This window comes from Acomys minous (genome assembly GCF_964271855.1).
Source record: "Acomys minous genome assembly, chromosome: 2".
Classification (NCBI taxonomy): domain Eukaryota; kingdom Metazoa; phylum Chordata; class Mammalia; order Rodentia; family Muridae; genus Acomys; species Acomys minous.
In genome coordinates, this window is record NC_140484.1 from 132,585,809 (window position 1) to 132,600,998 (window position 15,190).

A 15,190-nucleotide genomic window follows, 5' to 3' on the forward strand; every position below is an offset into this window, starting at 1 on the left:
TATTTCTTGACTTCAAAACCATTACAAGCTGCAGTAATTAAAAGTTTGGGACTTAGAGATATAGTTTAGAGGCAGAGGGTTAGCATATGTGAGGCCTTCACCACCACAGAAACAAGGATGTTAAGTGCTGTCATCGAAGGCAGACAACAGAAGCAGAGGCCACGGAGACACATGGACAAATGAACTCCGCTAAGAGAATCAAGAGCATGGGTGGGGACACACAGACTCTTCTACAGTGCGGAGAAACACAAATGCAGAGTCATGCAAACAATAAGCAATGAAAAGATGTCCAACAGCACAGGCAATAAATATGCAAATACAAGCTTTGTGTGATATCTGCTTACAGTCCAACCACTCTGGAGCTGAGACAGGAGAGCTGCTAGTTTGAGAGTAGCTTGGAATAAACACTAATACTCTTATCTTATGCTACTATGTTGTAAAATGAGAGAGAAAAAATCTCCCTTCACTTTACAAGGTGTTTTGAGGCCCAAACAGGTGAGGCATTATTTATATATTTGTTAATTCTAAATAAACATAAAATTCTGATCAGTGATCTTAATGGCAGTAAGAGCATCATTAAATAAAAAATACTTTTAAAAAATGTACTCTTCTTGCTAACAGCAGCATCCCCAAAGGTAAGGGTGCATGTGGCATATTACCTGCTGTTAAGAAAGATGCTTACAGCTGGGTGGTGGTGGCACACGCTTTTAATCCCAGCACTTGGGAGGCAGAGGCAGGCGGTCTCCATGAGTTTGAGGCCAGCCTGGACTACAGAGCGAGTTTCCAGGACAGCCAGAGCTGTTAGAGAGAAACCCTGCCTCAAAAAACAAACAAACAAACAAACAAAAAAAGAAGTCACTAACCCACCCGCAAAGCAGCACTTCCCATCACTAGGATCAAACAAATTCATCCACCAAAACTCACTATTACACAGATGTGAACTGAACATAATTTGTTTGCTTGGGAAATGATTTCGATTTAGTTAGAAGACAACAGGAGGCAGCACTGACAGCCAGGCATTGCCAGGTGTCCACAGCTCCTTTAAGTGTGGCTCAATTAGGACTTAACATACAAAACTTCAAAAAATGTTACATTGTTACAGTGTCACTGTAAGACTACAAGGCAGAGGGACTGATAGACACTAAAGTCAGAAGGCTCGTTCCAGGCTATAAGCGTTGGAAGACAGGAAGAGCAGTGAGTCATAGGAAACAGGTAGGAAATGAGACTTTTCTCCCCCTAAGAGGAACAAATTTACAGAAGTGAGGACTGGTGAGAGAGTCTGAGGGGAACACACAGTAAGTTTTCTGTTGCCACTGGTGAGCATCATGTCTGCACCCTCCATCTCATGGTATCTTACCATGTGTCTCTGCCTCCTAAAGTACCTAATTTGACAAAAACAATGTTATCTGTTTCCCCCACCCCCTCCTCTTTCCAAGGAGGAGACCCTCACTCACTTCCATGTCATCTTCCTTTTTCCTCTTGTTTACTGACTCACTTCCTTCTTCATCTTCTTCTTCTTCCTCTATGATTCCTTCTACTATGGATTTGGAACCTTCTGGACTTGCAATTCCTTCACACCTAGATTGAAAAAAAAATATGTTCATGAATGTCTTATCAAATTAGATAGTCTTATAGTCTTTTATAATCAAAAGTTTGAGCTAAAACTGTTCCTAGGAGGTTGTTTGCTTTTAGGACGGGGTTGGGGGGAGGTCACGACAAACATGTGACTATATGCTAATGGCCAGTTTTCAGTTCTTATACAAATAAGGACCCATAAAAAGGGAGTGGCCATCTTCTGGATAATGACAGCAATTTTATTAGTATTTTTATAAAATCCTCATAGCAATCTATGAAGTAGTCCTAAAGAGTTAAGGACGAGGCCCAAAGAGCATAGTAAGGAGTCCTGTTAGAGCTGGCCAGCAGACGCCCCCACTACAGAGACCATGGCCATCGAACCCTGTAGCCTTGAACATCCAATCCAAACAATTACCATTTTCTTTTTCTTAAAAATGGTACTTCCTGCTGAGTACAGTGGCACACGTCTGTAATCCCAGCACAGAGGCAGGTGGATCTCTGTGAGTTTGAGGCCACCCTGATCTACAAAATGAATCCAGGACAGCTAGAGCTACAGAGAAACCCTAGCTCAAAAAAGAAAAACAAACAAACAAAAAGGTACCTTCTTAAACAAACAAGATAGGACAGAAGAAATGACTTGTTGGCAAGAAGGGCTTCAGCAGGAGGGGAAGAGAGAGGGGTGAAAATAACAATTTTTATATACATATATGAAACTGTTGAATCTAAAAAAATTAAGGAAGAAAAAAAAGTACCTCATTACTATGTAATTAGGTAGAAAAAAATCACTATGACATAAACAGTTAGTCCCATGATTCCTTTTAGAGAAAACTTGATTGAAAAAGTATACTGCCCCTGCCCCTAGAAGCATGGTAGTGTGGCTGCTGTGTCACAGTAAGTGACAGAGAGGAGAGAGGCTATGTCTTCGCACAGTGCTCTGACCTATGAGCATCGGAATAATTAATAGTGTAACATTTCCTGAAAAAAAGCGAGCCTGAGACAACCAACAGGTCCAGCGCCAGGGGTCTAGGACATGGAACTAGCCTGAGGCCACCACCAGTCCCTAGATGCACTGGTCCCGATGGCTCCCAGGACCGGAAGCAAGCCTGAGACTAGAAGAATCCTCCCTGGGGTTGGGGGCCCTGGGCCACAGTGAGCCCCTGAGACAGCTGACCACCTCCTGGGGCCACTGTGACAGGCCTTTGGGGGCAGACCATGCCCAAGTTGACCCCTGTCCGGCACCAAAATACACAAGCGGGACACAGCACTCCAGAGATGACCCCAGACACTCAGAGTCCCTGGGCACCACTAAGAGGGGCAAGTAAGTGGTGGAGAAATGGAAGAGAAAGAGAAACAGAAGGGGCTTGGTGGTGCATCTTTAATCCCAGCACTTGGGAGGCAGAGGCAGGCGGATCACTGTGAGTTTGAGGCCAGCCTGGTCTATAAAGTGAGTCCAGAACAGGCAAGGCTACACAGAGAAACCTGTCTCAAAAACCCAAAAAACCAAACAACAAAAAACGAGAGAGAGAGAGAGAGAGAGAGAGAGAGAGAGAGAGAGAGAGAGAGAGAGAGAGAGAGAGAGAATATCAGAAGGATGTGAGCACAGTGAAGAGAGGCAGAACTGGAGGCTTGAGGGTGGTGAGCAGCAGCCTGACGTGATGCCACCTGGGACCATGGGTCTTGGCCTGTGCTGCTGCTGGGGGCTACGTCTGAGTCTGTTACCACCAAAGGCCAGGAGGACGTCCCTGGTGTGGGCTGCTTCACATGCTCCACCACCACCTTGGACCACACCGGAGGGGAAGCACACATGTTGCTGTCTGAGGGCTGTGCAGAATTGGCCTCACTTGGGCATTGTGGGAGAGCTGACCCTGGGGATATGAGCGCAGGAGAGCCCACTGGGGCTGCCAGCTCAGAGACCTCTCAGGCCCAGACCCAGGGATTTGAGTTGGCCCACTCCAACATCTACGCCATTGATGCACTGCTGGGGTGTATGAAGGGGCCAGTCCTATGGACCCCAAATGACACAGGGCAACAGCAGGGTATCTGAGAGGAGTCCAGTGAGGTCCCAGCGTCTATAGAGTAGCAGAAGCCAGACTAAGTCATTGCAAGGAACATTCATTCGTTGCAAAAAAGCTGTTCGGGCAAAAGGGACACACTGTGACAGACTCCGGCTTCTACAACAAGATTTGTTTTTTTCTCTGTTGAGGCAGGAGTTGCAAGGGCAGGTAAAAGGGGAGGGAAGATGAGTCGGATTGGGGTGCATGACGTGAAACTCACAAAGAACCAATAAAAGTTAAAAAAAATTAAGGTGTACTGACAGGTGTCAATGTGATCCTGAAGGTAGCTGGAACAGGGTTTGCTTTGCACGATAGAAACAATTTATTTTGCCTTTGAGAACAGAGCTTGACAAAGGGGAAGAGAGAATAAGAAAGGGAGGGAGAGAGGGACAGGGAGGTCTGAGGGGTGACTCTCTTTCCTGGCCACTGTCCAGCTGTGAGTTTCTTTAACAGATAAAGCAGTAGGTTTTCCCACAGGCCTAGCATAAAACGGACTCCATGGGCTTTGTGCACTTTTCGTTTTAGTATCTTTGTCTTTTCTTTTCTAGTTTTCCTGTTTTGGTTGTGATTTTTTGTTGTTTTTCCTTTTTGAAGAGAGAAAGAAGATAACGTTGGGTGAGTAGAGAGGTAAGGAAGATCTGGGAGGGGTCAGGGAGGAGAAAGAATATGATCAAGATACACTCTCTAAAAATGTTCTTAAAATAGCTTTTTTTTAATTGATGAGAGAGTAACAGATTTTTATAAACATTAACTTTTCCTTTTTTAGCACTAAAACATGGTAAAGTTTCTTCACAATGTTAATCACAGGCCTACTAAACTTGAGATATCAAGTTTTACATTAAGTATACAAAACAAATGTTTTAAAAATTCATTATAACAAAACATTGTGTGCTTTGAAGTGCAAAGCCCATGGATAAGAAAGCTCAAGGCAGTGTCACTGGGATTAAAAGGGGCAGACAGGCTGCACGTAGCAGCCACAGGCACGCTAGATGGACGGATGGCGGAGTGCGGAAGTGCACTTGCCACAGATGGCTGACAACCTGCACTCTATCCACGCAAAGACGGAAGGAGAGAAGAAGCCTAAGTTGTCCTGTGACCTCCACATCACCACTGCAGAATGAAAATGACCTTCCCACCACACACACAGCTAAGCATTTTGTGAAAAATAAATATGACTTGAAATGAAATTTATGCAGCTTCCTCACACACATATATATATATATATATATATATATATATACTATTATAAATATTTCAAATCAAATATACTGTATTGTGCTTTACTGCTCACATGCATCAGATTTCAAAATATCAGGCATCAAAAGTGGACAAGCTCACATCTGCACCAAACAGTCTCTTTCCCTAATAATCCCTAATATTACTACTGAAATGATTACCTTCTGTAGCATGGGATCCACATCACAGGCTTGAAACCAAACACACCACCGTTTAGATCTCAGTCTATCCTCTACTAGCTGTGTGGTCTCCCCAAAGCAATTTACTTCTCTGAATTTCCTTTTTCTCACTCATAAGACAACACTGATTATAGTGGAAGAATTTTCTTGATGAATCTAGATTGTGAGAAATTCTACGTGGCAAACAAGTTTCCTCAAAAATCCACACAGCAGTGGAGAGAGGAGGGAGAGAGAAAAACCTGTGTGTTCAGACACTTAAGAGGGGCATCAGCAAACTGCTCACGCATCTGTCTGTACCTTAGTTTAATTTTTACTTTTAACTTTCAGTTAAATAGCAGGGCAACTAAAGCTAACAATAATGTAGCACATATTTCAAAAAAGCCAAGAAAGAAGATTTTGAGTGATTTTATCAGGAAATCAACTTTCAAGGTGATAGATTTGCTAATTACCCTGAATCAAATATTATAAAGCATATATTAAAATATTTATTATACTATACTCATGTACACATACACATATACAATTATTATCTGAAAATTCAAAAATTTAGAAACTTTTGAGATAAGAAATATTACTGCTTATATTAACTAATGCTATTAGATTCTAGTTTTTAGATGTGATAGCAATATTATTATGTTTAATCTTTTCTTCCAGAGCATAAAGAATTCTTACAAAAGTAATCAGATTTGGGCAGAGTTTGCTTTAAGATATCTGTGCCTAGAGGAAATAAATGGGCATGCAGACTAAACAAGACTGGCCTCTGGCTAAAGCATTCCAAGTGGGCACTGGTAACTAGAGTTCCTTAGTTATGCTAAGATGTAGTTTTTTAGAAAGTCCAGATCTTATAAACACAACTGTGCATATTGAACATGCTGCACAGTCCTGCACTCCTGTCTGGTCTAGAGGACAATATTTCCTCAATTAACATTTATTTTGTGGTACCAAGGACTCCTATAACTCCATCAGGAAAGATCAATTAGGTTAAGTAACTTTAGCTCAGCCTTTGACATGGCTTTCACTCTAGCTCTGCCCAAATTTTCATACTTGTATTTCCTAGCTACTGGGTTTGGCTCAGTGACACCATAGCTAACAACACAGGAACACTAGAGTAGACGGTTTAGATGTTTACTCACCAGACACTTTCAGGCTTTGGGGTTTCTAAAAACAAAACAAAATTAAACTAAACTAAACAAAAACTAGGGGAAATGGCTCCATGGCTAACCTAACAGAACTCACCTGTAAGTTTATCTAAAATAATAAAAGCATTTACCAGTATGGAAGACTAAGTGTAAGAACAAAGGAACATTCTAACTTCTCCTGTCTTTCATCCTCTAACTAGACAAAGAGATGAAGGACCTACTGTTTGACTTGGCCAACCATGGAGACACGGGCAGACTCTAGGTTTCGAATCTGGCCACTCTTCACACTAGGCAGGAAAAATGAGAAAGGAGAGAGGTTACTCCACATTTGTCTCGGCACAGCACCAGGGAGGAAAGAGTAACCTTGCAGATCTGCGGGAGCTAACAGACAGCTGCAGTCGCCATGTGCTACTGTGCGGACACCGCCATTCTTCACCTGGCTATTAGAACCATAATTTCTAATTATGCATTTCAGAGGGTGCTGCATGCCATGATGCACAGACAACACTGATACAATAGAGCAAGGGACAGAGGAAGTGCTTTATTTCCAATGAGGAAGCTAAAATACGCCCAAAGTTCTGTACACCAGGGACTGAACGTGAGAAGGTGAGCACAAAGGAGAGCACAGCAGAGCACTGCGCAGACGGCTCTCTGTGAAGCTGCAGGCCCCATGGAATGAGTCGGCAGAAGGAAGACTTCTCAGAAGTGAGTGCAAGAAACACAGGAGGACAATGACAGGGCAGGGCTGGCAGCAGAGGCCAGCTTCCAAGGCCTTGTGTGCTGCTTTAGTGGGAATGGTGCCCAAAGCTCATTCCCTAGGAACCAGATTCTCGCTGAGCAGTAAAGAGGCGGGGCCTTTAAGACCAGGTTAGGCTCTTCCTTCTAAGATCTTTATTGCAAAAGGAATCTGCTGGGCTGGATAGATGGCTCAGCGATTAAATAATGCTTCCCGCTCTTCCAAGGGACCAGAGCACCGATGGTCCTAGTCTCCATGTCAGGCAGCTCACAACCCTCAAGGGGATGTGATCCCCTCTTCTGGCCTCTGTGGGTACCAACACATAACTCTATTGGTAATTGTGCATCTGTGTGATACAAATATATACAGACAAAAGAGGTGGTTTGCCATGAAGTAAGTTTGAGGCTGAAGAGATGGTTCAGTGAGCCCTGGTGCATTATCCTAAGACTTATCTTCTGCAGAGAGCAGCAGTGTTCCACTCATCTGTGAATCCCCATCCTGTAGCACGAAGTACACTTCATATAGACTTATAATTCTAGAGATGAGACCCTCCACCTGCCCTGTTCATTCAAAAACAGAACCTCCACCTGACATTTTGTCATCATTTTATGTGAAACACAGAAAGTGACTCTAGAACCATAAAGCTTCAGAGGAGGACACGGCCTTGGGGACCACCTGGTCAAAGCTCTCATCTTCAGGTCAAAACCAGCTGGACAGCAGGTGACTGGTAATTACTAATGTCTTAGGAGATGCTATATTAGGAAGGCACACTTTACAGATGACTGAGGCAACTATGAAACATTTAATATTCTGCTTTAAAATACTTCCTTACATACTATCACAGAAGGCTTAGAAAGTCACCTGTTTGTCTTAGTGACTTGAGCTGATTAAAAAAATAGAGAAAGGAAGAAAAAGGGGGTGGGGCAGGCTATCACATAACATTTAAAATTAAGACAGCTTAGATTTGTGAGTTACCTCCATTCAATAGCATTTTCCAGAGACTTGAAGGTTTTAGGACGACCACGCAAGAAATTCTGCATGCTATTAAGTGCATCCATGGCTGTACCTGATATTAAACAAAAAAATTTTAATCACATCAATAAACTTCTTTGTTTTCTTATTTTGCAAGTTCTACTAAATACTTACTTTCCTTTTTAGGTTACATGCAAAATCCTGGTCTCATCACGTTCCTGTCATACTGTGTCCTCAATCGCTCTGACGACTCCTTTCCTGCTCCACTCCAGCTGCTCCTCGTTCTTCCCCCAGTCAATGCCCTCTCTCGCTCTCCTATCATGTACGCTCCATTACGCTCTCCCCACACCTCAGACACCTTCCTCTCTCATGATCTCTCTCCCTCCCACCTCTCTCTCCCCCCTCTTCTCTTCTCTTCTCTCTCCCTCTCCCCCCTCTCACTCACACACACACACACAAATTTAGTTTCAACATATGAGAGAACACATGCTCTATTTCTCAGAGTCTGACTTATTTTGCTTAACAGTGATTTGCAGTTGCATCTATTTTCCTGCAAATGTCATGATTTCATTTTTCTTATGGCTGCATAAAATTTCATTGCACATTATGTACCACATTTTCTTATTTACTCATCTATCCTGGACAGCTAGGCTAGTTCCATTTCCTGGCTGTTGAGAACACAGTAGCTATAAACATAGATGTGTCTCTGGTATTCTGATTTAGAGTCTTTCAGGTACACATCCAAAAAAGGTAGCGCTCGGTCATATGGTAGTTTTATCTTCAATTTTTGAGGAACTCTTGTAGTGAGAATTTTGGTTTCTTAAAAAAACCCAGTTCTGTTATGTTATTTAATCCCAGGTGTGGGGTATAGGGTCACTTCAGACTGTCCACAGCATCTAACTATAATGTGTCTCACACTCTGGCAGGGGCGTGACTTTTGTCAGCTGAAGATAGTTTATTTCTGGGAACTCTTGAGAGAGTACAAATGGGAAAGCCTGAGAGGGCCTGCGGCGGCTGCTGCTCCCCCTGCTGTTGTTGGTTCCTGTTGTTGTCACTTTGTTATTGCTGGCTTGCTGGATATTCTGATGAAGAAGAATGGAAGCTTCTTAGCTTCGTGGAATGCCAGTATTTAATTTCTCAGATATTTTCCATGCTATTGGAGTCTTACGGTTTGCCTCTGCCTGTATCATCAAGTGAACAGTACTCATCTTCCTCTTCACATTCACAGTGATGGCATGTCACCCATTACACAGGAAGAACCCTCCCTCCTCAAAAGGCTCATGCACTGAAGGCTTGGCCCTCGGCAGGCCACACTGTCAAAAGGTGATCGGATATGAACACATTAACTTAATCGACAGATTAATCCATTGTTGAATGCATACTGAGTGGGCTGCTTGGAGGCAGAGCCCAGGTAGAGGAAGCAGGTAACTGGGGACAAGCTCTGAGAGTATAGTTTGTTCCCTGTTTCCCTCTGTCTGATGTTCTGACTCAGCACATCCTAAAAGCAATGGACCAGCTAGCCATGGACCAAAACCTCTGTGGGCCAAAATGAATCTTTCCTCCTTTAAATTGCTGATCTCAGATATTCTGTCACAGTGGCAAAACTATCACACCAAGTCAATGCTCAGTGATGCTTGGGTAAAGATAAAGATGCAGTTTAAGAACATTCTGAAGATTAACACACACCAGCTTCCAATATGGCTATCAGCAACTCTTGACTATTGGTACTCACTCTGTGTGGCACACACTAATAAATTCAGCTAGCCTGTACAAGCAGCACTGAGATTCTCAGGCTAAGTCAGAAAATAAAAAGCAGTTTCTTTTTAAAGTGGTTAAATAAAACAGACATACATGTAATTAGAAATATAATACAGTCATAAAAAGGTGTTGATGAACAGTTCCTGGTAACATGAAAGATGACTGTATAATTCTATAAAGATACAAAGACAGAGAAGCATGCTTAGGGATGAGTGAAACTGAGAATAAATTAAGGCCAAGGTAATGGTATACCAGGGATGTCTCCTATAAATTACTGCATCTGGTTTGCTCAGTACAGAGAAAACTTACCTTCCACAACATCAATCATACAGAGGCCTAAGAGGCTTGGCACCAGGTTAGCGGATGCTGTGTGCACGGCAATGGCACCGCCCATGCTGTGCCCGATCAGCATGACGGGAGGCGGGAGGTCTCCATACATGGCTTCAACCACATTGCCAACATCTCTGAAAAGAGGAAGAAATCTGAGAGTGCTGGAGAAAGACACCAAAAATCGTTTGCTTTCTCAGTTCCTTCTTTTGAGCTGTAGCTAAGAGCTGTGGGAAACAGTAAAGATTTACAGGGCTGCCCTACAAACACACCTGTGTGAACCTGCTTACGTGGTCCACACACCTAGTCCTCCAGATAAATGGCAGATTAAGGACTAAGAATCTTGAATTTCTGATTTTTCCTTAAATCTCCCTCTTACCATCTTACACATGCAGCACAATCATATAAGCACAAAGCTGTACATTTATCTTAAGCTTGGCATTCTGGAGAAATACCTCACTCAGTCTGTTTTCCCAAGGATAATACAATGAAGTTTAGGGTAATAAGATGACTAGCCGCTTTAGTTTATTTATTTTACATTTATATCTATATATGTGTGTGTAGAGGAATTTTAATTGAGAACATGGCTGCTCTGGCAAGATATCACATCCAAAGACCTTCTAGGTCTGTGTGATCCAGTTGGAATACAAACACTCCTTTAATCCAGGAAACAAAGGCAAGCAGATCTGAGTTCAAGGCCAGCCTGATACAGAGCAAGTTTCAGGTAAAGAAAAGCTTAAATCCAGGTGTGGTGGTACAGGCCTTTAATCCCAAACAATGAAAGTAAAGTTAGTTTGTAGAAGAAAGCACCCATGTTTGAAAGTATTGTCTAATTGAGTGGCAGAAAAGGTGACGACTCAGGGATTTGACAGACTAGGATATGCCCAACTCTTATGAGAAGAAAGAGGAAAAGGAAGCTACTTATTTAATGGGCAATGCTGAGGAGAGAGGAGAGAGTTTTACTGGGACAGGTTGCAGAGAGAGAGAACTCAGGTGATGACCAAATGAGCCAAAGAATAAGAAGCCATGAGCCAGAGAAGGAGAAGGAGCCAGAGATTAGAGCAAATTACTGGAATTAGTTTACGCCAAGCAGAGCAAGTCAGAGGCCTAGAGAAAAGGCAAATTTATTAAGTCAGTTGGGAGAGGAGTTTGAGCCAGAACAGCTGAGTTGAACCAGCCAGCCCAGGGCTCAGCAGGACAAGAAAGGATGAGCTTATTCAGCAATAAGTCTCAGAGGATGAGAACATTCTAGGCCTAGGTTAGATTGTATGGATGCTAGAAGCTTTCAGGACTAGGCCATAGGTTAGCAGACAACAACTGAAACAAACGAATAAAAGTTACTATTTCATGTGTGTGTGTGTGTGTGTGTGTGTGTATGCGTGTGTGCGCGTGTGATGGCACAGGTGGAAGTCAGAGGATAATTTGTAGGAGTACTTTGAGAAATGAATGAAAAGTGGATGCGAAACTGTTACCCAAAAGGTAAAGCACTGTGCAAAAGAAAACTCAAAAGACAGAAAATATAATTGAAAAGTTAAAAACAACAACAACAGCAACAACTAACTGACCAAAAAAGTACCCAAACTTCCTTCATAGCAGCATTGCTTCTAAAGACAAGACATCCTGTGAAAGGCAAAGTGATAGTACTGGAAGGAAAGTCAAATTTATTCTGTGTTGTTATGATCACTGAATGTTTCTCTCAAATTCATATTATATGAGGTTTGATTATTTGCAAGTTTGCAGTATCTGTTGGAAGAGCAAACACTGATGAAGTTAAGCATTACACTCAGAAACAGAAGGATGTTCAGTCTTCATCTTACTGGCTTTTGTTCTAGATAAGAGTAATAAAAGAAGGACTTATAAAGTGACTGGGTTTTCGTAAGGGGGCTGGCCTCATGAGTGGATTAACCCCTTTCCAGATTAATGAGTAAGTCACTGTTATAAAGCATGCTCTCTCTGGCTAACAGAGGCTCACCATGTGAAATCCTTCCTAGCCTCTGGAACTGTGAGCCTCAATAAACTACTGTTCTTTATCAACCACCAAGTCTGTGGTTTCAGTGACACAGCAATGGCAGACAAGCACTTGTCACGCACTATGAGTTTTCTGTGTCGTCTAATGTAATTCTTGAGGAACCTTGACTGAAAGGGTCTGTACTACTATTCTACAAGAAACTCAAGACATACATACCAACTGTAAAACTATCCAAGGCAATTGAGTTTATTGGGTTTACCAGGATATCACTGCATATCCACCAAAGTTAAAAAAATAAATAAAAAAGAGCTGCAGATTTCTGCTACCACATTTACGTATATGTAAAGCCCCCCTTTCCTTGGACTCCAGCACCACAGATCCAGAGTGATCTCCACTGAGTCAAGAACAAAGACGACTTAGATGAGGAGTAGTCTCTAGAACAAGTAACGTAGGAGATTTGTAACGTTTTGGAGAAGTAAACTAAGCAGTATTCCTATATACATCATATGACAAAGCAGAAGAAAAACTGTATGCTCATTCCTATCTAAAGATATGTTTGTCCTTACACACACACACAGACTAGGGGTTCAATTAATTAGTCTACAACCATGTGGGCTATGATTTTATTATTTGGGGGCAAATCTTTTTTAAAAGGGGGTTAAAGTTTAGAACAAATATCAATGAATAAATTTTAGAATAATTCTGAATTCTAACACAATTTTACTTGGTAAGGATAAGATGAATAAAATAAAATGTTCTGGAAGACATTAAATTCCACATCTTAAAATATGCATTAACTTTAGACTCAACAAGGTAGGAAAGATGTTTACTTGAAGCTTGACAAATACAAACGGCCAAATCACTATGAATGTAACATTCATATAACTCATGACTGTCTCATGGTTCTTCCTGCTGTATGTAGTTTGTCTTATTCATGTATAATAATATAAATGTATATGTTAAAAAAGAAACATGATAAAATATACATTAACTGAGTTAGACACTCTCTGTGAAAGTTGTTAATGTATGAAGTTAGACAGGGTCTAACATGCTTAACAACTGGCCCTGGATAGATAGCTCAGTGGTTAAGGGCACTGGCTGCAGCCACTACACCTTAAATCCCAGCACTGAGGAGGCAGAGGCAGATGGATCTCTGTTCAAGACTAGCCTGGTCTACAGAGTGAGTTCCAGGATATGTTCCAGGATAGCCAGGGTTACACAGAGAAACCCTGTCTTGAAAAAACAAAAACAAATAAACAGACAAATGAAAAAGAGCACTGGCTGCTTTTCCAGAGGTCCTGAGTTCAACTCCATATGGTGGAAACCATATGGTGGTTTGTAACCATCTACAGTGGGATCTAATGCCCTCTTCTGGTGTGAAGGAATACCTGCAGACAAAGCATTCATATGCATAAAAATACATAAAATGCTTCAGCATCATATCCAAGTTTAGGAAAGGTGTGTCTACTCAATCTAAAGGTGACTGATTAATCACATAGAATTTATTCCTATTAAAGACAATATTCTTAAATCCCATTATGGGACATGCTACATCAGATGCTTTACAGTGTTTAAGAATATAAATACCAGAGCTGGAGAGATGGTTCAGCAGTCAAGAACCCTGGCTCTCTTCCAGAAGTTGAAGGTTCTTCCCAGCACCTACAAGGTAGCTCTCAACTGTCTGTAACCCCAGGTCTAGGGTATCTGGCACCCTCTTCTGGCCTCTGCAGGCACCAGGCAAATAGGTGGCAAAACACCCATACCCATAAGTAATATAAATATTTTAAAGTATATTATATGTCTAGATTTTACTGCTAAAAATGCCAATTCAGCAGGTTTGGGGTAGGTCCAATGTGATCCTGGTGAGAACTTTGGCATATACAAGACTTGACTTAGAGGCCGAGTTTCTAGCCTACCCTTACCTTCCTATGACACTAGACATCGGATGCACACAGGTTACCTTAGTACAGTCAAGGCTACTTGTATACAAATACTTCTCTAAACACGAATCCGTAAAAGACAGCCGCATTCCACTTAGTTCCACCAACAGAAGAAAACATTTCAAAGGCCCGCACAAACTAAACGGTTTCCAAGTGCTTCATGGGATGACCACCAGACTGGATACACCAAGAAAGATGAAGGTGGCTTTTGAGATTAAGTGGTAAGGATATACAAAGAGGGAACAGAAGTGAACTTTGTATGTTAATGATTGTGCAACAATCTCACCAGCAGCACGATAAAACTGCACTACTGTTTATGATGGTGGTAAGACTCAGGCAATCTACCAGGGCTTGCTTCCTTACTTTGCCATTGTTTCTGCTGACAGGTCTTCAGAATTCTTGACTTTAGTTTCTCCTAAAAAAAAAAAAAAAAAAGTTTAAAATAAAAACTTCAGTCATAGGAATAATAAAGCCAGAAGTAATGAAATGGGGGAATTTATGTATTTTAAGGACAGATTTAGCAAAAATGTTCTGTATTTCAGACATATCTTCTTGTTTGAATTTTTTGGCTTTTTTGAGACAGGGTTTCTCTGTGTAGCCTTGGCTGTTCTGGAATTGCTTTGTAGACCAGGTTGGCCTCAAATTCACAGAGATCTGCCTGCCTCTGCCTCCCTGAGTGCTGGGATCACAGGTGTGTGCCACTGCACCTGGCTTTCAGATGAATCTTTATGGCCAGCTATTCAGAAGACGATAAGCATAGCAGTCTACCTACAAGCTAGCTCCCCCACATGGAATCCCCACATGGAATATCCTAGGTTCATTTGTGCCAACAGCGCTAGTGTTTGAGTTTCTTAAAGGGGCTGGATGGCTGCATGGGTCAGAGGCTGTGAGGAGCTATACTCACCATGACCCCGCAGATCCAGAGCCACAATCCTACACTGCACCCTACTGATGATTGCTGCCTGGAAGGAAAAGAACAAAGCGTAAGGTACAGACTTTGCCCAGTTACCAATGACTTTGTTAGATGAACTGCAATCATAGTCCCACAAAGGACTGAAAGAACACTTGTCCTGTCTCAAAGGCTTTAAGTATAATAAAAGAACAATGATCCTGTTTTGTTTTGTTGTATACATCGTGGCCTGCCTCCAACTTAAAAATAAACTTTCTCTGAACCCCTCCTTGAAGCCACTCTTGCTAGCCTTCCCGCACACAGTGTAAGCACTTCCAGATGCTGGCCTATGGATTTCATCTGTGTTTCTTGATTGGCTTTTCTTTATTTTAGAGCCAGAATCTCCTAGATAAGGA

General features: G+C 42.0%; 1 protein-coding gene across 2 annotated transcripts in view; it reads right to left on the reverse strand.

Moving 5' to 3' along the window:
- PPME1 (protein phosphatase methylesterase 1) overlaps window positions 1-15,190 on the reverse strand; it is a 53,054-nt gene that overhangs the window by 12,088 nt on the left and 25,776 nt on the right. For both annotated transcript variants that reach the window (XM_084772947.1, XM_084772948.1), the window contains exons 4-9: window positions 14,790-14,847; window positions 14,249-14,300; window positions 9,959-10,113; window positions 7,895-7,985; window positions 6,405-6,470; window positions 1,455-1,578 (exon numbers count right to left, since the gene is read on the reverse strand). In XM_084772947.1, the coding sequence (XP_084629073.1) occupies window positions 1,455-1,578; window positions 6,405-6,470; window positions 7,895-7,985; window positions 9,959-10,113; window positions 14,249-14,300; window positions 14,790-14,847 (546 nt within the window). The remainder of the gene's footprint in view (window positions 1-1,454; window positions 1,579-6,404; window positions 6,471-7,894; window positions 7,986-9,958; window positions 10,114-14,248; window positions 14,301-14,789; window positions 14,848-15,190) is intronic.